This window comes from Phyllostomus hastatus, unplaced genomic scaffold (genome assembly GCF_019186645.2).
Source record: "Phyllostomus hastatus isolate PE091 unplaced genomic scaffold, TTU_PhHast_1.1 phas_scaffold_317, whole genome shotgun sequence".
In the NCBI taxonomy this organism is placed as follows: Eukaryota; Metazoa; Chordata; class Mammalia; order Chiroptera; family Phyllostomidae; genus Phyllostomus; species Phyllostomus hastatus.
In genome coordinates, this window is record NW_025334023.1 from 4,362,130 (window position 1) to 4,388,002 (window position 25,873).

The 25,873-nt window shown below is 36.5% G+C and overlaps 1 protein-coding gene across 2 annotated transcripts in view; it reads left to right on the plus strand.

The window, feature by feature from the left end:
• The window catches only part of UVRAG (UV radiation resistance associated), a 292,940-nt gene that overhangs the window by 144,961 nt on the left and 122,106 nt on the right, over positions 1-25,873 (plus strand). For both annotated transcript variants that reach the window (XM_045818150.1, XM_045818151.1), the window contains 4 exons: positions 14,394-14,478; positions 16,102-16,189; positions 17,130-17,190; positions 24,608-24,773. In XM_045818150.1, the coding sequence (XP_045674106.1) occupies positions 14,394-14,478; positions 16,102-16,189; positions 17,130-17,190; positions 24,608-24,773 (400 nt within the window). The remainder of the gene's footprint in view (positions 1-14,393; positions 14,479-16,101; positions 16,190-17,129; positions 17,191-24,607; positions 24,774-25,873) is intronic.

Sequence of the window (25,873 nt, forward strand, 5' to 3'; positions counted from 1 at the left end):
GCATGTAATGTAGTTTTAGTTTATTCTTACTGCCAATAGTATTCCACTGTATGAATATGAATTTATTCTTGCTTTTGGCATTTCAGTAATTTCTAGTTTAGGACTAGTACAGATAATACTTCATGAATGTTATAGTACATGTTTATTAATGAAGATGTTTTTCTTTTTTTTTTTCTTTTGCATTTCTGTTGGTTATAAATCTAGGAGCAGAATTACACAGTCATGGCATATGCATATCTTTAGTTTTTGCAAGTTGTGTCCAAAGCTTTCCAAAGTGGTTTTGCCAATTTACCTCCTTTCCATCCAGCAGTGTATCGGGTCTTTTGTCTTCCTTGTCAGTGTCTGGTACTTCCTGACTTTTGTGTTTTAGCCTTTCTGTTAAGTATGTTGTATCACCTTGCAGTTTTAATTTTGATTTCCCTGAAGACTAATGAAGTTGAATACTATTTCATATGTTTCTTGTTGATGGGGATCTACTCCTCTGTGAAGTACCTACTGAGGTCTTTTCCCCATATTTTTATTGGCTTGACAGGTTTTTTAATAGGAGTTCTTCATATATAATGGATATGTGTTCTTTGAATATGCATTAAACATATATTCTCCCATTCTGTTGCTTGCTAGTTCATTCTTTAATGATACCTTTACATGAGCTGAAGTTCCATTATATCAGGGTTTTTAAAAAAATATTTAAGGCTTTTTGTGACCACTTTAGGAAAGCATTGCCTATTTTAATGTCATGAAGATGTTCCTCTGTGGTTTCTCTTAAGTGCTTTACTATTGTACTTCTTACATTTATGTTTATAATTTATCAGGGATTGATTTTGTGTGTGTGATATAAAGTAAGAGTCAAGATTCATTTTTTTCATATAGACAGTCAGTTGACCCAGCACTGTTTATTAAAGACTTCCTTTTTCCACTGCACTGCAGGTTCACTTTTGTCATAAGTCAGGTGACCATATACTTGCGTGTCTGTTACAGGACCCTCTCTTCTGGTCCATCGACCCATTTTTCTATTCTTTTGCCGTTATCTCAGTGTTTTAATTTTTCTCATGTTATAATTGGCCTTGCTATCAAAGTTCTGCTTACTTTTTCTTCAAGATCACCTTCATTATTTTTGTGCTATTGCATTTCCATATGAATTTTCTTGCTGAAAGGAAAATCTTGCTAAGATTTTCAGTGGGACTACATTTACTATGTTTATCAATACAGTTGGGGGATAATAGATGTCTGCAACGTGTCTTCTAAAAGCAGGGAATGGTATATGCCTTTATTAGATCTTTGCAAAACACTATTGAAATTAACTAGTATATGGATGTTTCTCATGATTTATTGAATTTCTTTTGATGTTTTATGATACTACGATAAACATCTTTAGATTTTACTTTCTACTTGTTTATATTTAGAAATACATTTTTTTTCAGTAGTATTGATTTTCATTATATGTGCAAAGACAAATTAGCAGTTGCTAATATTAGAGTCAAATTAGCAGTTGCTAATATTAGGGTTATGGCCCTGTAGCTTCAGCTCTAGCTCTGGTTATTTATTTACTTACATTGTAAGTCAATTATATTTATAAATACATCTAATATTTAATGAATCTTGAGCTAAGTTAAAGTATTTTAAAAGCACGTGAGTCCCTGGTATTGGTACATTGAAGGAGAAAAGTGCATTTTTCACTTTGCAGCTTTGATGTAGTGTGTATGCTAGCCCATGGTGAAATGATTTGCTAATGTGAATATTGCTAGTGACTTCTTACATATTAAGACTTTTCTTTGGCACTTGGTTCTTAGCTCAAGAGTTCAATTAAGATACAAAGTCAGTAATATGTGATATTTAATCTTTGCTACTGATTTTCCTGAATGACCATAAAGGAACTACTTAGCTTCTGCATCTTTTTTACACATCTGTGCAGTAAGGATAGCTAGCAGCTCATAATATTGCCATAGGGATTAATTTGTGTAAACATTTGGGAAGAAACCAGGTGCCTGTTATATATTTTATATTTTTTGTTTATAAAAATTATTGCAGTGGGATGATTTATTTGAAAAAGCAAAAAAGATCATTTTTATCCATGCTGCTGAGTGGCCACATAACTCTGAGGGCCTCATTAGTCCATAACCATTAAGTTTCCCATTCCCATCCCCCAGAGGCACTGGTTCTCAGCTTGTGGTCTACAGCAACTTCCAGCTGGGTCATGAGCTGATATTTTCAGTATTAATGTTTATTAATGTATATATTTTCATTTCTGGTGGATATTAGTAGTTTAACTTATGATATTTAATAAAAAACAGATTTCCCCTCATTAGTGTCTTAAGCTGGATAACCTTTCTATTGAATAATTATATGTTGGTTTACAGGATCTTCTGCCCTAACTTCACCCCGCAATCTTTGAGAAGCAGCAACACTCTATCTAAATTAGTTTGCTTGAAATTTGGTTTAGAAAATGGTATGAAACATTGATCCTGAGGAAATATGTTTAGTAGAACCTAAATAAATTTTATAAATGTTGATAAAATTTAAGAACAACTCAGTGGTGCCTGCAGAGTGATACTAACTTTATAAAAACAGAATTCCTGAACCTTTGTAGGAAGAAGCTGCTTTTTAATGCAGTTAGTGTCTTCATAGTGACAATAACATATGTAGTACTTTATAGTTAGAAAGTGCTTACACACAGATTATCATAGTTGATCATTAAAGCTTTCCTGAAAGCTAAGTATGGCAAATATGTTACCTTCATTTCACATATGAGATGCTGAGGAGGTAAGTGGCCAGCCTCAGACAGACAGAGACACAGTTGAGGTACAGACCCAGACTTTTTGTCTCCAAGTTCTATGCTTTTCTCACTGTTCCATACTATTAAAAACTTTGCAAAATACATTTATTTGGATCTTGCATAAATCCTGTGAAGCAGATAACTTATCGAGATCCTGTCATATGCCAGATATTTCACTTAAGGTATACCATTTAATTCTTAAGACAGTCTTTGAGATAATAACTTTTACCTCCTTTTTCTTGGAGTAAAAGAACTGGGACTCAGACACTTCTCAGTGTCGCACGAATAAGTAACAGATCCAAATTCAGGTTCAGGTTTCTTTGATTCCAAAGCCTGTCTTGTTTCTACCAAATAAAATGTCACTATTCTTTTCTCTAGTATGTGTCCAACACATAAACTGATGGCTCGTGAATTTTCCATGTGGTCTGCGGGCTTACAGATGGAGGACTGTGTTCCGTTCTGTTTTTATTAAGAGGAGGGGTGAAATGGATTTGCTTCAGTCATTTCTTTGATTAGGTTTCATCTTAGTTAAGAAATTAGAATTGAAGATATGCCATCCCCTCAGTCTGCCCTTAAACAAGTCGCTCAGCTTTTTTGGACATAGTTCCTCTTCACAAGCCAAGCCAAAGTTTGAGTTTTATAGTCAAGATTTCCTACAGCTCTTTTGGTTTTAGTTGTCTCAGGAGGATACGGGCAGAAAGATGAGGATCAGTTCACCTTTTTTATGAATCTCTTTATTTCTCAAAGTTTCATGACAATGATCTACTTCCCATCAATGAAAGAAAATTCTTTGACCCAAGTGTGTCTATAAATGCCATTTGTTAACTGAAAACTCATTTGATGGGATCCACCTCTTGGGATTCTGTAACTAGCTTTATTCAGTTCCTGTTTTACAAATTTTTTAATTTGTTTTAGTAAACAGGTGCAAGAACAAGTACATTGGTTTAGTGACATTGTGTGTAAAAGATGTAAGCTTTCATCGCTCAGATTTGGAGAAAGAAATTCCTCTTGGTAATTCCAGTGAATGAAAGTTTTGATTTTTTTATTGCCAAAATAACAAATGTTTTATAAGATGTTCCCAACAGTTATGATTTCTTTTTGTCATTTTATAATAAAGTTTAATAATCAAGGTCAACTATGTATCTAGTTTGTTCTATTTGATTAGCTTCCGTCTTGGTCAATAAATTACTGTGTTCTTTTAGCCTGCATCTCAAATAAAAGATGAATCACATAGTACATTTACATTGGTACTTAAAGTTCCTGTCAAAAGTTCCAGATTTTTATTTGAAGTTATAAAGATATTTTATTTACTATTATGTAATAACTTTCTCCTTTTAGGTCCTAAGGTCACAAATTGAAAAAATTACATCTCACAGATTTTATACTTCAAGATATACTTACTTGAAATGATGGTAAAATTTAAATTTTATTAGTCTGTGTGTGTGTTCTGCTTTTTTATAACCATCTGACAGCAGTTCCTAAACAGACTTTCTTCGAAATTGTTACTATTTGCCTTTCAAATGTTTTTTGTGCCTGAGGACAATTTTCCCCTGGAATTCACGCTGTTAAAGTCTCCTTACTTTCAGCTGTTGACATTGTGTGCAGCTTGTGACAGGCAGTGCACGCCAGACAACTCGGTGGTTGTGAGAGTAAATTTGGGTCCTAAGTAAGCTTCAGGTTTTCTTCTCAGAATGATTCATCTTTTATATATTTGTAATGATTTATTCCAGTAGAATCTCAATTGGATTGTAGTAAAGTCAAACTATCATATTTTAATCTCCTTCTTTTGCAATGGAAGATATAAATAAGACACTTAACAGAATTTTACTTCAATTTGTTAGCATTTTTTTCTCTTCTTACTCCCCCAAAATATTTTAAGTGACATTTGCAAAAAGCGCATTTACAATCAGGTGGTTCAACATAGGAGTAAAAAGAGATCATTGGGCATGTAAAGGAAGTGAGAAGAGCATCTCTCATGTGCGTGTGTGTGTGTGTGCGTGCGCGTGCGTGCATGTGCATGTGCGTGCACAAGTGTGTGCATGCCTTCATCAGCCCTTTCATTCATCATTTATGGAACACCTACAAACAACCGGGCACTGTGTAAGCAGTTAGAAACAGAATGACAGGTGTGATAACTATAGGATGGAGACATGTAGAGGGTGCTGTGGGAACACAGGAGATGAGCATCTGAAAATCAGAATACTCAAAGGAGGTGACAGGCTGAGTCTAGAAGAATATGTAGTAGATGGCTAGGTGGGAGGTAGGACTTTCCAGGTAAAGGGAACAGTTTATTAGGAGACATGGAAGTAAATTACAGAATTGCAGGTAATTTCAGTAAAAGTTCAACTAAGAAGACATTTGAGTCAAGGCCATAGGAGTCTAGAGAGTTAAGAATTACCTAATTATAAAGGAAGTTTATGTTGAAGTATTTGAATATCTGTTTAAATAAGCAAGTTTTTCAAAGACAAAAAAATAGGTAGGACTGTTTTCATGACTACAGTATAAAATGGAGATCAACCCTGGCTGGGTAGCTCAGTTGGTTAGAGCGTTGTCCCAATACACCAAGTTTGTGGGTTTAATCCCTGGTCAGGGCACATACAAAAATCAACCAATGAATGCAAGAATAAGTGAAACAACAAATCGATGTTTCTCTCTCAAATCAATAAAGCTAAAAAATAAATAACATGTACATTAGATGTACATTTTAGAAAATTATCTTTGAAGAGTTGAAGATAGAGAATTTTCATTTAGGGAGTTATTACAGTAATCTAAAAAACACACAATTAAAATCTAAATAGAACAGGAATGTAAAGGGAGGAGGGAGTGTATATGGATACAAAAGGCATTTAGATAATAGACTGTGGGAGACCATTTTTACAGAGACTGCTCAGAAAAGGTTTGCTTGAGGAGCTCAGTCTTGTAAGATAAGAATTTCTGGAGTACCACCTGCGGGAAACAGTAGTAAAAAGGCTTGAACACAGGAAGAACCTGGACTGTAGAATAGGAAAGAGGCCACTGTCCCTGGAACATAATTTGTTAGGAAGAAAGTATTATGAGGTGGGGTTGGGATGAGAAGGAATTCAGAATATAAATGAATATAGTTGCTTTATCCATGGACCAGGAGGAGAAGGCTGAGAAAATGTCATAGGTACAGGTGAGTTTACATATCAGGTAGTGAGGAGAACTATGAAAAAATCCCATTGTTTCAGGGTAGTATGAGCTAAGGTAATTATGTATTGGATTTAGGGGAGGTTTAAGGATTTGGGGTAATATATGGCATAGTACTCTCTAAGAGTGGGAAAACAAACTAAGGAGGAAATTGTAGAATTGCTGGATAGTGTGCTTATCTGTGCTTTGTGGTTATTTTAAAGCAAAATCAGTCATGTCAGTTACATAATTTTCTCCACCCACTTGGAGCTTCATGGGGGTAGGGTGAGAGGCAAACATTGAATAACAGTGAAATTATCCCTGTTTTACAGATGAGGAAAATGAAATTCAGAGAAGTTGAGACTGGTCTAGAGCCCTAATAGTAGCATTGGTAGGATTTTAACCCAAATCTTTCTGATTTCCTAAGTTGATGGGCTTTTCAGTACAGTGCACTGCATCCCATAGGCTCTGCGTGCTATATGTAAGCACTGAAATTAGATCTGACCTTTATAGCTGTCAGGCCAATTGTGCAGAGTTATGCTAAGTATCATTTGCTTCTCATTCCTGTTATAAGGAAGTGCATATATCAGTTCTTTAGGGAGAAAAAAAATCTTCTCTTGGCACTGAATTCTGAGAGGAATTTAGCATGCAGTTTCTTATGTGCTAGATATTAAATATCATTGTGAAGTAGAGTCAATTGCAATTTTGCAAAAGTTACAAGAAATATCTATTAACCCTTGAGAAAGGTGACTTCATAAATCGTAGAACAGAAAAGACTTTTCTGCACAGAGGAAAACTAAAGTAGTCAAAGTATATTGCTTTTTGGTCATCTGACTTGATGTAGAAAATGCAGAAGAAGGACAGTTTACTGGTTTTAACTGTAATTTTTGACTGGGACTGGCCACTGGCCAGTCTGAGACCAAACTCTCTGGTGAGAGAGAGGCTATAGAAACTGTATTTTGTTTTGTTGATGGAAGCAAAATTCATATTTCCTAGCTTTAGATGTACAGAAGACAGCACTGATGTTGGTTATTAATATTAAAGTGCCTGACTTCAGTTCTTTCTGAACAAAGAAGCCATCTTAACAGAGTGGAGCGTTGGTGTGTGCAGGGCCAGGCATTTCAGAGAGCAGTTTTGGAATATTGTACAAGAAGACATGCATTTTCTTTCCCTCTCCCAACGACCCATTGACGTGATAGTAAAGAAACGTGCATAAAGAATAAATCTATGGGGATAGTGAGAATAAAAGAAATTGTCATCAGGATAGCAAAGATTTTTGACTCAGGCCTCGATGACCCAGAGTGGACAGGGTTGTACTGATGAACAAGCTGGAGCAGAGCAAAGCCGCGCCTGGAACACGCAAGGGGAAGGCCACAGCGGGGCTTCCCAGTAGGGCTCTCAGGGGCCTCAGCTGGAAATTGAGGAGGAATGGTGGAGCAATAACTAGAGAAGCAGGACTTACTGCCTCATTCTCTTTCCTCTAGGAATTTAGAGTAACTTCCTGTAACATCTGCTCCTATTGCTTTCTAAACCTGATGGATTCTTGACCTGGCGTGGTCCTGTGGTATGAGCGTTTGGCGTGGAAAGGTGGAGCAGAGCCTGACTGTAGATGTTTATAGCCCACCCAGAGGGAAAGCATGAAAGGCAGCTCTACTGAAGAGTGAAATAACCTAAATTTATACAATCCCAAAGTAAAGTTCTCTTATTTGACAGTCGTGATGATTTAAAGTAAAGGTACTACATTCTCTCAACATACATACTCTGAAGGAAAGCCTAATTGTTAGCAGGATCTGCCCACTTACACTAAGCTGGCACTCAGGAGTGAAGCCTTCTACATAAATCTTCATAGTGACAAAGGAAAGCTGCATTACCTATGCTATTCAATCTAATAATGTGTTAATGGGTTTGAAGAGAAAAACAAGGGTTATCATATGTTTGACGGAAACAGTATGAATGAGAACAAACTGAACAAACAAAAACGCTGACCCAAAACGAAATACAGAGATCAGAGAACAGTTTTAAAACCCTCAAATTAATATCCTTAGATTTGATTTCCAGCATCTGCCTAGGATGTAGAAAGGTATAAGGAGCTTCACTTCCACCCTAATAACAGGAGAAGACTGCATGATGTACAAAATCCTAACTCTTCTTGAATCTGTCAGAGAAGTAAGATTGCTGGGCAACCAAGTTATGGTACCTGATAGGTAAGAGAAGATAGGCATCTCCAAGTAGAGGCAGGATGTGAGGACTGATTCACCAGTGTTAGAGCATGGGGAGAAATTGGGGACACTGTGTAAAAGATAGAATGATTCAGCTATAGTTTTTAACAAATTGCTGGTCACTATTGTGGGCTGCTCTGAGACCGTAGCAGGTAAAAGGCAGTTCACACCTGCTCTCAGTTTATTCTTCATGGACCTAAGTCACATGTTCACAACAAAAACTGGAGGCAGGGCAGAAAATTGTGTATAGTCTCCCTTGGTGGTGTAGGTCTAGAGGAGAGAAGCGGATGCTGTTGCAAGAAAGTCATACCCTTCTTCCCTAAGAACAAAAGCACTAAGCCTCTGGGGAAGAGCCTGCAAACCCTGCAGTCCCCAGGGCATAGGTGAAAACTTTTTGTGACTACCAGAAGAAAAAGTAAAAAACCACTGAACTTGGGGATGGGACAGAAAGTGTGTTAGACCTAGACTATTAGAAATCTTCTATCCTTAGGGGAAGAAGAGTATTACTGAGAAAGTGTTACCTTGATAGACAGGGACACAGGGTAAGCCTGGCTCAACTGGGACACCAGATATACTCCCCAACCAGGGTAGAAAGCACAAAATAACAAGCCACAGTAGTTAACCACTAGAGGAGAGGCAAGAGCATGGTGAGACAGCCTTACTTAGGTACAGGTTCACAGGGAGTACCTAAACTGGAGCATAGAACAGCATCATTGAAAAAAAAGAAAGCCTCCAGCAAACCATTTCTACCACCACCACTGCAACAAAAAAGAAAAGTCAGAGGAAACTCAAAGGTTGTGGTACACTCAAAGTAACCATGGCAGCAGCAAAACCCAAATACAGCTCAGTTCCCGACTTTATGGACTCAACCCCTAAATTAAAAGTAGAAGAAAAAGTATACCCTTTTCTTTGTTGCCCTGAGAATGCTGTTCAGGATTCAATCAAAAGTTTTGAGACAAAATAAGCAAAACAAACAACTATCACTACCACCTTTACCTTTTCTACCACCAACCAACAACAAAATGTTGTCAAGAGAAGTTACCAGAAAAAGACTCAGAAATGACTCAGATATTGGGACTATCAGAGAGGGAATTTAAAATAACTATGATTAATGTGCTTCAGGTATTTGTGAAAATGTTGCTAGCTTACACAAACATATGGTCAGTTTCAGCTGAGAGATGAAAACTATAAGAAACAGTCTATTGGACATACTATAAATAATAAACCACCATACCAGGGATAAAGAATACTTTTGACAGATTCATCAGTAGATTTGACACAACTGTGGAAAGAATCATTGAACTTGAAGACGGGTCACAGAACTTACCTGAACTGAAGCTCAAAGTGACTCTTTCAGATAAAACTAAGATAAATTCATTGTCAACACTCCTGCACCTCAAGAAATGTGAAAGGAAACTCTCCAGCAGAAGGAATGTGATACCAGACAGAAACATGGCTCCACACACACAAAAGGAGATTCCTGGAAATGGTTGAAATAAAGGTGTTATAAAGCCATTTTTCCTTATTTTTGCTGTTCTAAAAGACAATTGGCTTTTTAATATACAAATAGCAATGTTTTGGGGCTAATAGCATGCAAAAAGTAATATATGTGAAGAATTTTAAGAGTGGAGAAGGGAAGAATTGTGGCACTATTTTCATGTTTTTACACTCTACATGAATTGTATATTATTTGAAGGTAGACTTTATTTATTTTTTTAAAGATTTCATTTATTTATTTTAGAGAGGGGAAGGAAGGAGAAAGCAAGGGAGAGAAACATCAGTGTGCAGTTGCCTTTCATGCACCCTTTGTTGGGGACCTGGCCCACAACCCAGGCATGTGCCCCGACTGGGAATCAAACCAGTGACCCTTTGGTTCGCAGGCCGGCACTCAGTCCACTGAGCCTCACCAGCCAGGGCGAAGGTAGACTTTATTAATTAAAGTTATATACTCTAAATTCTGGGGCAACTACTGAAAAATTTAAAATGGAGTTAAGAATAAGCCAATAAGAAGGAAGAGGGAATCATAAAAAAGAAAATCCAAAACGTAAAAAGAGGGACAAAGGAACAATGAATAGGTGGAACATGTAGACAACAACCAGCAAAATGGCAGGCTTTAATCTAAAGCTATCGATGATTATATTAAGTGTAAATGGTTTAAATACTTTGAATAAAAAATAGAGATTGTTCAGATTTTATATGAAAAAAGGCCTAACTAAATGCTATCAATAAGAAACCCACTTTTAATATATAAAGACTTTGGTAGATTAAAGGTAACAGAATGGAAAAAGTACAGAGTGCCAATACTAAGCAAAAGGAGGCTGGAGTGGCTATATACAGGGAGGGGCAAATGTAGGTTTACAGTTTTGAATATGCACAACACAGTTTATTCTTGTATTATTTATTTATTATTGTATTATTTGTCATGTGAACAACTGTAAACCTACTTTTGCCCCAACCTGTAAATATCAAGCATAATAGCCTTCTGAATAGAGTATTACCTACAATAAAGATGGATATCACAATATCATGAAGAGATCAGTTCATGAAAAGACATAACAATTCTAAATGCATATGAATATAACAGTAGCATAGACATGTATATATATGCATATGGGCATATACATATATATACATATATCAAACACTAATAGAACTGAAAGGAGAAATAGCCAAATCCACAAGCACAGTTGAAGCACAGCATTCATCTCAGTAATACATAGAATCAGTAGAGAGAGAATCAGTAAGGATAGAAGACCTTTACAGCACTATCAGCTAACTTGGCCTAATTGGCAGTATACCACTCCACTGAACACTAGCAGAATATACATTTTTTAAAAGGTTTTATTTATTTATTTTTAGACAGAGGGGAAGAGAAGGAGAAAGTGAGGGAGAGAAACATCTGTGTGGTTGCCTTCTGTGCTTCCCCACTGGGGACCTGACCCGCAACCCAGGCATGTGCCCTGACTGGGAATTGAACCAGAGACTCTCTGGTTCACAGGCCCATGCTCAATCCACTGAGCCACACCAGCCAGGGCTTAGAATATACATTTTTTAAGTACATGGGAACATTCAGTTAGGTAATTTTTGGTATAATAAAACAAATACAGAAGAATCAGAATAATACAAAGTATTGTCCCTCACCAAAACAAAAATAGACTAGAAATCACTTCACAGAAAAATAACTGAAAAATTCCAAGTATTTGGAAATTTACAACAAACACATCTGTAGAAATCATGGGTCAAAGAAGAAATAACAAGGAAACTTGGGAAATCTTTTGAACTGAATGAAAATGAAAACATAACATCGACATTTGAAGGGATGCAAACTTAGGGAGAAGTTTATATTATTTGATGCTTACAGTAGAAAAAGAAGAAAGGTCTTCAATCAATCATCTAACTGTGTATTTGAACAACTAGAAAAGGAGAGCAAAGTAAATCCAAATCAAACAGGAAGAAAATAATCAAGGGCAGAAATCATTGAAATCACAAACAAACAAACAAAAAAAAGAGCAGACTATCAATGAAACCAAAAGATGTTCATCGAAAAGATCAATAAAATTGACAAGTCCTTTAGCCAGCCTGACCAAATAAAAAGAGAAAGCACAAATTACCAATTTCAGGAGTGAGAGGAACAGCACTACAGATCCTACAGAAATTAAAATGATAAATACTATTTTGAATAACACGTGGTAGCATGTCAGAAGGACACTGGAGCAAGGCTGGTGAGAGTTCTACTGACCAAGTCTACGACCACCTGAACACCAAAGTAATTCTATAAAGTAATGAATTATAAATCATTGAAAATTAAAATAGAATGTATGGTTCTGCATTGATAATAGATTGCTAATGGAGAAGGGAGGTCTCTTGCTTAGAGAAGAATGCTGAGTGGTGACTGTAAATATGGAGGGAACACTGGAGTTGGAACGTTATTACTTTGCAACCATAGTAAAGGTTGATTCAAAGAGAGGACACCAATCGATGTTAAATTTGGGTAGACATTTAGATGAAAAGCAGGACATGTACATGGTCTTCAAGATGGACATCAGTGATACGTGATGTCCTTAGAAGTACACAACACCAATCAGGGAGTATTCAGGCTGGTGATGTAACCTGAACAAAGTCTAAGGAGACTGAGTATACCATTGCCTCATTGTGATGGTCATTCTCCTTACGATGTGACTTTCAGAATTTAGGTTAAGTTCTCTGAGGTATCTTCAAATACTTAGCTCTTCTCTGTCTGAGTCCAGCTAAACCAAGCTCACTCAGTTTTGTTCCAGAGCCCACCTGTAACCAATGAGGTGTATTATTACCTTTTGACAGAAATGAACCTCATGTGTCTTGGAGAGATGGTGCCAATGTGCACCCTAAAGCCTGTGGTAAACCATGGCCTCTCAGGTGATACTGCTTTCTGGGTTTGGATCTGCTCTTTAACTTTCTGTTTAGAAGTCATCTTAGACTTAGAGAAAAGTTATAACAATAAGAAGAATACAGTGATCACCTATGTTCTTCATCCAGATTTACCTACTGTTGATATTTTACCTTGTATGTTAGCTGGCTAATACATTTTTAAAATTAAATTTTTCTTTCTTCACTCTACAAGGGTATTCCCCCCATCTCCACCGCCACTTCTTAGTTATGTGATACATTCTAGAGAGTCTTCAAAACTGTGGAGGGTGTATATATTTTCATTTCGAAGCCCAGATCCGTCTTGCCTCCTGTGTGTGGTTTCACCAGCAGTGTTATAATCAAGGCAGCCTCTAATGTATCTGTGAATGATAATACTGAGAATTTCTGTAGTGGTGGAAGAATTTATGTGCATTCTGGTAAAAAGTACTTGTTGTTGGGGGAGGGTGGAAGTTGTCGACTTAAATGTCTTCTGAATTCATTGGGGGTGAAGATTGGGGAGGAATTATATTGGGGCTAAAGAAGATAAGTGGTGTTCCTTTATTAAGTTTTATTTTAGAGACAGGGCTGTCATTTCAGTATAGTTGAGAAAAAAGATCAGGGTGCTTAGAACTATGTTGATAAAATTACTCAAGTTGGTAAACTTAGTGCTGACACACAAACTCCTTTGGTCAATTAACCTACTTGCTCCTCCCTGTAGGAGATGTGCAGTAGAGTTTAGGGCACCTTTTCTATTGGGTCCCAGTTCATGAAACTTAACACCTTTGTAGGATCTAGAACTTGGTGTATCAGGGTCCAAGACTGCTTCTCTGTGCTTCAGGGCTGCTGGATTATCAGGCCTGGAGCTTCAAGAATGTAAGACTCTCTCACTTTCTTAGAGTAGAAAGTTGTAAAAGGATTTTATGACCACATAAATAGAAATGGAAGTTCCAAAACTTGATATAAGTACAAAAATCAGGCCTATTAACACAAATATTAATCATTGCAGTGCTAAAGCAAACACTTAAAGGAAATTAAATGTCCTGTACTGGGATTAAGTTCTGGCGTATCAGAATGTGGAATAGTCATATAATTCACATCCATGGAGTTGAATTTTATACAACCATTAAACATTATAACTCAGACTACCTGTCAACATGTGAAAATGCTTGTGACATAATGTGGAAAAACCAGAATATACATTTCTTGTACACTGGGATTGTAACTAAAACTACTTGTACTTACGAATAAGGTACATAAAAAACTATTTATATTTATGAACTATATTGTAGTAGTCAAATACAAGTAATTTTTCCTGCTCTGCTTTTTGTATTTTTAGTAATGTTGCACTATAGCTTTTTTGGTTGAACAGAAATTGACCCTTTTTAAAAAGATGAACTTTATCTGTTCAAGCAGTTTTAGATTCACAGCAAAACTGGCCCCAACACATGCACAGCCTCCCCAGTGTCAGCATCCCCCACTGGAGAGGTACATTTGTTATAACTGATGAGCCTTTGGTGAATCGTTATCATCATCCAGAGTCCATAGCCAGTGTTTTAAAAAATGAAGTTGTTTGAATTATGAAATCTCACCACAGTTTATTGGTCAGCAATCCAGAACTCTGTAGGCAGGGAATCTTAGACTCTTACTCTCTAACACCTGCTAGAGGCTAGACTTTTGTAAAAATTGAACCAATAGGTAAATTTATTCTAGTTAATCTCCCTGGAAGACCTCTGTACCCAAGCCCCTTTGCCTTTTAGCTCTTTATTTCCCTTTCATAGCCAAAGCCCTGGGCTGTGCCTGTTGGTGGTGATTGAGCATCTCTCTCTGCACTATTACATCAGAAATTGTCTTCTTCCATCCCTCTCTAGGAAGTACATTTTCAGCTGAGCACCTTAAGCTTCAACTCCAGAAGGAATCCTTAAATGAGTTGAGGAAGGACTGTACTGCAAAAAGGTAAATGAAACTCAGAATAATTGTTGTGAGTGTCGAGTTTACTTTGAGGATAGGGTTTGGAGAAGTAAGACTCTTTGAAAGTCACTGTCACTAATTTATAATCCACACAGCTCAATGCCATATTCATTTTTTCAACAAATATTTATTAAGCACTTACTATGTGTCATGCACTGCGCTAGACGTAGTTTTTAGAGCTCCTGGTATATACTATAGTCAGAAAGGAGAACACTATTCTAGTTTCCAAGGCCAAGCACCATGACGTGATGTCTTAATTTTCTCCTCTTCTTGTCTTCCAAATGTAGTGTAGTTTACCCTTTTTTCATCAATAATTTCTTTAGATTTACTCCTCTTTAGTGTAGGCTCCTTTGAATTACCGCAACAGCTCCTAGATTATCTCTGTGACTCATTCTCTCATTCTTTCCATTTTATCCTCTGTGTTGCTCTCAGATGTCTCCTCTTAAAACCCTATTGTTACTGTATTTTTTTTCTCTTCTTAAGAGCCCATGGTGTTGTTTTGCTTAACTTTCAAAGAACCTTCAATGATCTGCCACTATACAGCTGTAGCCAATTTCAGTTACTCCACAACATTCACTTAACAAATGCTAATGGTTTTTCTGCTTATTTTTTCCAGCACATGCTTAATTTCTTGCCTGCTCTGGTCTATTGCTCATCCTTACTCATTTTTTTGTTCCAGGGAAGTCATTTCATCCTACATTTTCTTTCAAAAAAACCTTAGCAATTGAGGATTCAAAAACATTAGACCTTAGAAAGGACCTTGGATTTCATCTAGTCCAATCCTCTCACTCTGCAGATAGGAAAGCAAGGCTTGGGAAGTCACTCTTTGTCCAGCCCACTAGGAAAGCAGGAGTGGATCCCTGAATATCTTTGGTGCCATTTGCATTATATCACACAATTATGTTTCTGTTCCGTTTTGACCTATAGCTTCTCCTAAATTTCTTTTTTTTTTTTTCTTAAAATTGTTAACACAGTTGAGCAGATAATTTGTTCTGTAGGTATTTTGTCTGTTGTTTATGTTTCTTAAGGGGTTCAAAAAGTGATTCATCTCATGCCACAGGTTTTTGCTTGTTTGCTCTTTTCTTTTGTTAGTTTTCTAACATGGCAGCAGGTTTTCTTGAGGTAGTTACAGCTGTACGTGTAATTAAAAAATAAGATACTTTTTCTGAAATCAAATGGCATCAGATTAAGTGAGGCATTGGTTAGCTTACTGATCTTCTTTAAATCTTGTTTTCTTGTTTGTAAAATAGATATAATAATATCAACCTAATAGTCTTGTTATAATAATTAAGCAAAGCCATTTGTAAAGTTTCCAGATATAGTACAATAGTAGGTGCTCAGTCAGTAATGATTTGTACCCTTTACATCTCTTATCCTGGTGCTGGGCCCACACACAATAGGCCTTAGCATGTATCTAGTTAGCTCCATTGATAGTATTTAGAGATAGGTCAGGACTCAGGTTAGATACTATTCCTGCCGCTACTTCTAAGTTTCTGTGCCCTGCTGCAGACCATGTGATCTTTTTTCCATGTCAATTACGTGGAAATAAACATTTGAAAGTATGTAAGCATATTCTTTAATAAATGAATGTTTTTCTCTTCTCCTTAGAGAACTCTTTCTGAAGACTAATGCTCAGTTGACAATTCGCTGCAGGCAGTTACTGTCTGAACTTTCCTACATTTACCCCATTGATTTGGTAAGTTTCACATTTTCTGGGGAAAAAAAGCTTTTTGAAAAAGGTGATTTATATTTGAAATTTTGTCTCAGTGAAAAAACTTATTGCTCTAGTCTTAGTTCTATGCCCTGTCATAGTTTCATTCGGGAGCTAATACCTGCTTTAAAAGTAGATTTAGACTTAGTTGATATTAGGTTCCACCATTTGAATTTTTATACCAATTTGTTGAAGGGATACACTCCTTTTCATCTGAAAGAATACCAAATTATTTTGGGTTTCTTTAGGATCTTTCCAGTCAACCACATTATCAACTACAATCATTTCTGATGCATAAATGCTGATACATGTGCTCTGCTTTAAAAATATAACTGCTGATTAATATATATTTATTAGTATTACTTCAGATATTGCTGTCAGGATGTTAAGTTTTTTAATCTAGTTTCTTTGAGTAAGTGCAAAAAGTAAAACTTTAATAAAGCTGATTAGACTGTTTCTTAGAGAACCAGATCTGCTAAATTTGATGTTTTTTTTTAAATGAAGACACAAATTTTTAGTTTAAAAGACTAATTTTCTCAGAGGAAAGTTAATAGGATTTTAGATTACTCATAGAATCTTGTTAATTCTATTTAAAATTTTTATTTATAGGTATCAATTGGTGAAAGGATATTTTTATGATAAAAGTTTTACATGGCTTATTGTTTAGATATGATATATGATAGAAATTTCAAGTATAGTATAGAAAATTATAGAAAAATTCAAGAATATGTAAATGTACAGATAGTAGCATAATAAATCATCATGGACTCATCATCCAGCTTCAACAGTTATGGAAATATTTTAAGTCTAAGACAGTATTATCTTTGAGTTAACAATGACCTGCTGAATTCTTTGAGATCTGACTTAGTGTTTCTTTGCTTTACACATTAAAAGAATTAATTGCATTTTTTGGTCATCTTCACAGAATGAACATAAGGATTATTTTGTATGTGGTGTCAAGTTGCCCAATTCTGAGGACTTCCAAGGTATTTTATTTCTTTTTACTTCTGAAGATTTGGTGCCTATAGTAAGTATATGGGCATGTGGCAGGGAAAAGAGAGATACCTTGAAATGTTGGTTGCCCAGCACTTTCCCTAGAAGGGTGTTTGGCCCCTCTGTCCCTTCACAGTTGTAAGTATGTAGAATCAGTTTCCCTGATAGGAGACTTAAAGGAATATTTGGTCTAATCCTGGAAAAAAATTATTGAACTTCATATTTGAAATTTAAAAGAAAATAGTTTTTAAAGGGGCTTTAAGAAAATTAGACAGCGGGGTTCTTAAGAATACTAATAACCTCCCTATCCTTTGGTTAGATTTTCATGAAAAATATGTGTGTGGTTGGAAGCAGAACAACACACACTAATCTGTTCTGTTGTTATTTAGAAAATCATATTTCCACTAATGTGAAATATATTTGAAAAATCTATTTAATTTTGTGACATTCCCACTACAACTGATTAAACTTGTTATTCTATTATTTTTGTTCTCCTTTAATTAAAAAATTACATTAAAGATAGACTATGATTCATAGTAATTGCTAAGTTTAAAACATTTTAATTTTCCTAGTCTCTTTACCAGGATGCCAAAGAAAACAACTTATTTTACTTGTCAATAAAAGTTTGGTTTTTTGTTTGTTTGTTTGTTTTTACGTTTTGCAAAGTGAGTTTTTCCCTCCTTAGTCTAAACAAGGCTTTGAGGCCTGTTAAATAGCTATATAGATTATTTTCAAAGCTAGCATGTTATCTATTTGGACAGAAGTTATTCAAGAATAGAACATTACCAATTTTCCTATTTTGATTGGGACTTTCTTCCAATTCCCTGTAAAGAAAGTGTTATTTATGGTCCTTTAACATTTAAGGCTGTTTTAACTTACTGCCTCTACTGGCCTGTACAACAACCCTTACAACAAGTACCTGGGGCACAAAAAAAAAGATGAAACAGGAATGGGAAAACCCGCATTCACTCCTGGTTCACCGTCTAAAAACCATGTAATTTGGAGCAAGCCATCTAAACTTTGAGTTGTTTTGCTAATTAGTAGTATGAACGTATTAATTCATGTCCTGTGCATTTTACATGACTGCTGTGAAGATTACATCTATAAAGCATGACATTTTGTCTTATCTTTAATCCTCACAAAAACAAACAAAGGAAACGCAGAAGGAAAATGGTATAATCTCATTTTACAATGTGTAAATGAGCTATTTAGTGATTTGCCAGAGACCACAAAGCTAGGTAATGATCTAGCTGGGATTTGTCTGGTTTTCATTGTACAGCGTTCCTTCCCATCTCTGTAAGTCGTGCAGATGTGCTTTAGTGTTGACTTTAGGTAAAGTTATGGTGTCTTAAAGCCCACAACACATCTCGGTCCTCATTCATCTATTTAACAAAGCTACTGAGTACCTCGAGCCCTGTGCCAGGTGCCAGGGATACAGAACATTCATTCATTGAAAAAAATATTGAGCCAAGCACTGGCTCAAGATATGATGATGGTGATGGAAAAAACAGCACCATCATAGATATGAGTTTTGAAGATATAATGATGGAAAAAACAAATATGTTCTCTCCTTTCATGGAGCATACACAGCCTGTTGAGCCAATAATGAATAAATAAGTATTTAAGAAGAAAATATGCAATCATAGACAATAGGGGAACCTACTTTAGATAAAGCAGAGAACCGTCTGTGGAGAAACATTTGACAGAAAATTTGAAGGCTGGAAGGAAATAACTATACCACAGTTGTGGGGGAGCATTACTTAGAAGAGGGAACAGCAAGTAAAAAGGTCAGGTTGGAGGAATGGGCTTGACGTATCTTTAAAAAACTCACGGTGTTGGGGCCATGGGAGGAAAGCCCTATATTTCGGGCAGTCATGTAATCTCTCAGCTTAATTTCTTCACCTGTAAAACAAGGTAATATCTACATCTCCAACTCATTGTGATGATTGAATGAGATAACATTTGAAAATGCTTTTCATATAAAAGGCGCTCATAACCATAACAATGCAATTGAAATTAGTTGCAAGAGAGAGGAAGGGAAAGGACAGAAAAGAGCAGGCCAGGCCTGTGTTTGTCCGGGGCACGGTGAGGCAGGGGAAGGGTTGCATCGAGGAGGTACGAGAGGTCAGCCAAGGCTGTGAGGCCGCTGTCCGAGTTTACATTTTATTCTCAGTCGAGTGGGAAACTCCTGAAAGACTCCAAGATGGGGGATGATGTGAGCTGACTGATGTTTTTAAGTTACTCTGGCTGCTAAATACAGAAGGCTTTGAAGGGAGACCGGGAGGGAAGCAGGGATATCAGTCCCAGTGAACTGTCACCTCAGCCACTCTGGATGTTTCTTGATTCTGGTTTTTTTTCTTTGAAGTTGTTTGTTTCCTAGTTTTTTATAGCTTTTATCAGCTATCTGTGCTTTGTGTATACTTAGCGAGCTGAATAAAGTCTTCCTACTCTTTAAGAAGTAGGGTTTGCTTTTTAATGCAGTTGCTGAAAAGGGAAATGGGAGATGAAATGAAACAAATGTTTACTTTTACTCTAGGCCCTGTTCCCCATGACTCCTAGGAACCAGAAATTTTAAGTAGCACCTAGGGTAGCACTGGACTTGAAAATGTTGCATTAGCAATTGGCAAGGCCTTCCGCACACTAAGTTTGCCGAGTGTCCCGTGTGTGTCACCTCCCGTGCGGGGGGCACAGGGCCCACAAAGATGATTAGGACCCTGATCCTGCCCAGTGAGGTTTCAGTCCCCTGAGGCCATCAAACCTGTAATGGAGCCAACACAAAATACTGATTGAATTCATACTCTGCATCAGGCACTTAGATGTTTATACCAGGTAAGGGGGCTCAGAGAAGTGGGAGCAATCCGTTCTAGAAGGAGGGACTCGGCAAAGCCTTGCCAGCAGAGATGATGGTTGAGGTGTCTTAAAAATGAAGCATTATTTCCCTGCTGAGAGAAGGGAAGGAGGACATTTTTAGATTGGGTGAGTAGAAATACGGTAACACGAAATATCATGCACGGTGCTGTCTTGTTTATTAATTCTTCTGTGAGGCAAAGAATGCACTCCACTTTTTTTCTAAAGACAAGCAAATCGAGGCTTAGCGAGATCAGTTCATTTTTCCAAAGATTCATACCAACCAGTGTCCGAACTCGAGTCGTCCCTGGTCAGCCCGACGTGAAGGTCCGAGTTATTCCCGTCGGTCATGATGCAGTTTTCCCCTTGTTCTGTGTCATTGCCTCGTCTGGACTCCTGACGGCTTTTCGGCGTTCTGTAGCAGACGCACTCTTGGTGTGCCTCTAGTGAAGGAATTCCAAACCGGTTACTCTGTGGTGCTAACGAGACCATGCTGGGGTATACTTTACATCGCATCGGGTAACAATACTGTTTGGGGAACTTCTCCATAGTGGCCCAAAATTTACTGCACTCTTCTAACTGGGGGAGTTACTGTAAGAGTATGTCAGAGAGACCTGGACACAACCAGAGTAAGTTGTCTGATGAAGGGTATTCATCTGAGTTCCTTTGACAGAGACATTTCTTGGGGGGAAAAAAAAATGTTTGTGTGTGTTTTTAAGTAATCCATAACACCAGAGCCTTTTGTGTTAATGAGACCCAGATTTCCTTCTGTGTCTGTATCCCTTTATGCAGGCATAATTTCTTGGAGAGTCCATATGTCAAACAGTGTCTCATTGAGAACATGGAATGATTCCATAGATGCTGTGGCAATGATTAGAGTCTTAAATATTTTATCCTGTCTGGATCAGTGGGTGCTTGGTTCCTTAACAAATCAGCTGCCTCAGGGATTGGGAAGGCAGGATGGTAAGAGCTTTCAGATCACTTATTGTACTTGGATGCATTTGAATATTAATAGTTTGTCCAGCATAAAAGTCAAAGGGATGTTTGAATTAATTTATAATGTTGTCACGGAGATTGTGTGTTTGTGGAATTTATTATCGAAAAAGTTACACAAAACCTGCAGCACTGAGTACCAGCACTTAAAAAACAAGTCAGAAATATTTATCATAAGGAAACTGGAGATTTTTTGTTTTGTTTGAAGCCACTTAAAACATTGTTTTAATCAGGGTTGGGTTTTTTTTTTTTTTAACATACCTGAGTCTTAACAGTTTATTCCTGTTCCTCTCTGAAACCTTTCACTTGGCCTCCACCTTCTCACCAACAAAACCCTCACCTGTGACCTTTCTAACCCCAGAACAACGTAAGGAACACAAACCTCTGCTCCGCATTAGGTGTTGGGGACGTCATTAATGCTTACTGGAAAAGTACACCCCAGAGAGCAGGGTTTTGGCTTTGGCAGGTAAAAAATCTTTTAGATCTTGGAATGCTGGAAACCTTAAACCTTTTGGTTTTTTAGCTAAAGTGATTGGCAACAGAATGTGACATCTGAGGTTTTGTGGCCAGCAATAGCCATAATTAACCACATGAGCTCACATTTTCCCACTGGAGGTTCAGTGGTCTTGGGGTGATGAAAGTGACTTCCCTACCAGGAGGTGGTTTTCCTTTTGAGGATATTGGAATACCCTTGGGCCCTGTAATGCCTCACCCGTGGTCCCTTTAAAATGTTTTTTAATATAAAGCTTCAATATTGGAAATCCAACACCACGGTGTTTAACAGCGAGGCTGTGACTGAGCACTACGGCCTAGAAGGGGAATCAACCTGGGGTTTTAATAGGTGGAACCAGGGGTCTTGTGGTGGAAACGATGATGAGTGTGAATAACTGGAATCAAAGCCGATTTCCAGTGTTATCCAGTTTCCAATTCTTGCCATTTCATTTTGGTTTTTGATGTACATGTATAGGCTTCTCAGAGATACCTTTTCATCATTAAATATGAGCAAAATTGTTTTGAGCGTTGAAAAGAGGTGATGTTATAAGACCAGCTTTTGTTCTTTCAGCAGATAGGTGGATGTAGGCTCAAAATATGCAAATGTAGTTCTTTAGTATTACCCCTTTAGTAATATGGAAAAATGTAGGTGCTTAAGTGTTTAGCATTGCATAGATTTTTTAAAAAAACATTTATAGTTTGCATTTGACCTATTTGGGAGACTAATTAGGAGCCCTTCTCTTGCCTCTGTCAGGTCATGTAGGACAGGAAAAGCTTAGTGTGAAGCACATACAGGAAAGTCCAAACCCAGAGTGTTACTATCCTTCATTACCGTAAGTCCTCTTTATCTTCTTTCCTTTCTAAAGCAGGTTCTTAAAGACGGAGTCCTTAGGGTATTTTAAACTTGATAAACCTTCCTCTTCACAGAAAGTAGGAGGCTAGATTCAGCCACCTTTGTTCCAGCTGTGACCCCAGGGATAGGTATTTTCGGGGCCAGGGTATAGACGCACTTCTGCCTCCTGTTCCATCACTCATGGTTTTTACCTATATGGCTCTGACCAAGTCACTTTTATTGCCTAGGTCTCTCTTTTTTTTTTTTTTTTGGTCTCTGAATGGATAGCATTAGAATCAGTGATTTAAGGCTTCTCCTAGTTCTAATATTATATGATGATTAAATTGTAATGTGATCAATTTACAGTGTAATGTAATTTTAGTCTCTAAGGTGGTGTGATATACAGATTTCAATAGAAATAAAGTGTAGTATTGAAGGTACTTGGGTGGGACTGGAGCAAGAGGACAGGGTCTCTAAAAACAGGATTCAAAGATAGTTAGATTCTAGTCAGTCAGGGCATGACTCAGTACTGTAATTTGAAATGAGTGCTGTTAGATTTTTTTCATCAGTTTGATTTGAGAGAACATCAGACATTAGTTGAGAAGCTCGTTCTCTGCCTGGCACTACACAAGTTGCTGAGGCCTCACAGAATGTGTTCTTTGCCATTACTAGAAAAGAGTGAAGAAACTAAGGTAGCATGTGTGCGTCGTACGCTTGGTATGCTCTCGGCTTCCAAAAAAAGAAAGTTACCCATTCTGCAGCGAAGTTCTCAGACAGTATGGTGGAGTGCCCGAAGGACAGAGGCAGTGCCAGGCCAAGCAGTATACTTGCTGGATTCCTTGGACAGGTGTCCTAACTTCTTTGCATCTTAGTTTCTTTATTTGTAAAATGGATGAAATAGCATATAAAAGATGCCCAATTTAGTAATGAATGAAGGACTTTTGTAAATAAAGAACTGTGGCCAATTCCTGGTGGAAGAAAAATAGCTAATAAAGGTTACCTGTTTTTATAATATGATCAGAGAGAAATGGAGAGTCTGCTATGGTATCACGAGTGGAGAGTTCACCAAGAACTAGGTGGCTCTAACGGCATCCTTGCAATTGGACAGTAAAGTTAGATAACTAACTATAACTATAAAAGAAGAATGTGAAAAATATTACTAGTAGTTAAAGTTCAAGGTACCCTTAGAAATCAGGAAATACAAGCCAAGGTCGTCGCAATCATTTCAGCCTTTCTTTAGTTAGAGGTGCTCCTGATGATGTACTAAATCTTCTAGTGTATATACACACCTGTGTGTGTTTGTATGTGGACTATTTAAAGCATTTTAGGAATATTTATACCAAACAATTACTTTTTCCTTCCTCCTGGGTCAAGCTTAAATTTTTTGTTATATTACTCTTAGTTTTGCATACCTGAATGGTTATTTTTCACGTGGTAGGCAGTAGCAGAAATCTGGGTGGTGAGTTAAAAATGTAATTTTCCATGGCTTCTTAAAAAACACTTGTTTACATTTGACTGTAAGATACATGCATGTTTTTGACAGTTGCTTCCTCCTAAATTGCATAAGCAGGATATATTAACACTGCAGTTTTTTACTTTTTTGCTTTCACGGTTTAAAATGGTTTTCCTCCTTATTGTGTTTCAAACTTCACAAACTTATCTATGCAGCACTATCTTTATTAATATTGAGAACATACCTACCCCATAAAGGACTATGCTATTTTACTTCACCTTAGAATTGATAATGTTGTACAGTAGTATAGCGATACAACTGTATTGCTTATAAGTTGTTAATGAATAAATGTGCAGTGCTTATATAGTGTGTTATGTTTAAACCTCTGTAACTAATTTTCACATTATGTAATAGACTCAAGTATTATTTCTGCCTTTAAAAATGCTGGGAAAGAAAGTAATGGATATTTGAGTGTACTAAAAATTCTTTCTTTAGATATATATAAAATGTTCATCTCACCACATTAATTATTGGGAAATAGTTTTAAATGTAGTAAATGAAGTTTAAGTCTATTAATGTGTTTAGATTTATATAAAATTCATATAATTGAAGTACGTTTATAATATAAATAATTGATTTTAAAATTATAAATGTAAACTATGTGATTTAGATAAGATTAATATTTTATTTACCAGTTATTTCTTAATAAAATCTCCTTTGAAATTGATTTATTATGATCTCACCACTACATTTGTAAGGTAAATAGTTGCTTTCTTCTGCTTTTAATTTACAGCCAAAGATGATGGAAGCATCGCCGTTGCCCTTGGTTACACCGCACATTTGGTCTCCATGATTTCCTTTTTCCTGCAAGTGCCCCTCAGATACCCTGTCATTCACAAGGGGTCTAGGTCAACAATCAAAGACAATATCAATGACAAGCTGACAGAAAAGGAAAGAGAGTGAGTATCTTTTTAAAATATACTTTTAGCATCAAGCTACTGTGAAACATGGAATAGATTAAAAATATAAAATGTGACCTAGAGTGTGGAAATTTTTATATATCCTTTGTAAAGCTCTGTTTCTTTTAAATAGAGTGTAGCCATTTGTTTAGATGATAATGGATCAACTCCTGTACTTGTTAAAATTGCTAATGATAGCAAAGTTGACTCATTTAAATTTAATTCATTTTTGTGAGGACAATTATAATAACTGCAAATATTCGTGTAGTACCTGTTTCCTATTAGTCACCAAATAAAAGAAGTAGAAGATTTGTCAAAAAGACAACCAGGAGAAGGACAAGAGACTTAACATGAGATTGTACATATCTGAGTAATGGGTTAAAAAAAAGCAAAAGAGATGAATTGTATAGAAAAGTGCCAGATGTGAAAGACACAACCAAAAGGACTAATACACGAGACAAATAATTAGAGTCACAGAGAAGGAGAGTAGAGCATGTAGGGTAAACAATATTTTAAGAGTTAATGACAGAATTTTTCAAATTGATTAAAAACATCAAACTACAGATTCAAGGAGCATTAAATACAATAGAAAATAAGTATAAAGCCAAAATACTAAGGGAAATTACTGTGAAATAGCTGCACACCAAATACAAAGTGAGAATATTTAAAATACCTAGAGAAAAAAGACAGATAAAGCATCTAAAGAGCAATAATAAGACTAAAAGCTAATTTCTCAATAGAAACATTGGGAGCCAGAAGGTAATGCAGTGATATTTTAAAAGTACTGTAAAACAATATTCCCAATTTAGTATTTGATATTCACTGAATAGATCCTGCAAAATGCAAAATAAAAGCATTTCAAACTGTCAGAACTGAGAAAAATGCACATCGGCAGATCAATGCTCAGGGAAGTTATCTAAAGGCAAAATAAAAATAATCTTGCACAGACATTTGGAATGAAAGAAGAAACAGAGAATATCTAAGTTAGTTTTGACTAAAAACAAATAGTAATATCTCATTAAATATAACATACATATGCATAAAATGCATTCAGAATTGTAATGCATAACTAACAAAGTTTAGAAGTGGAAATGGTAAAA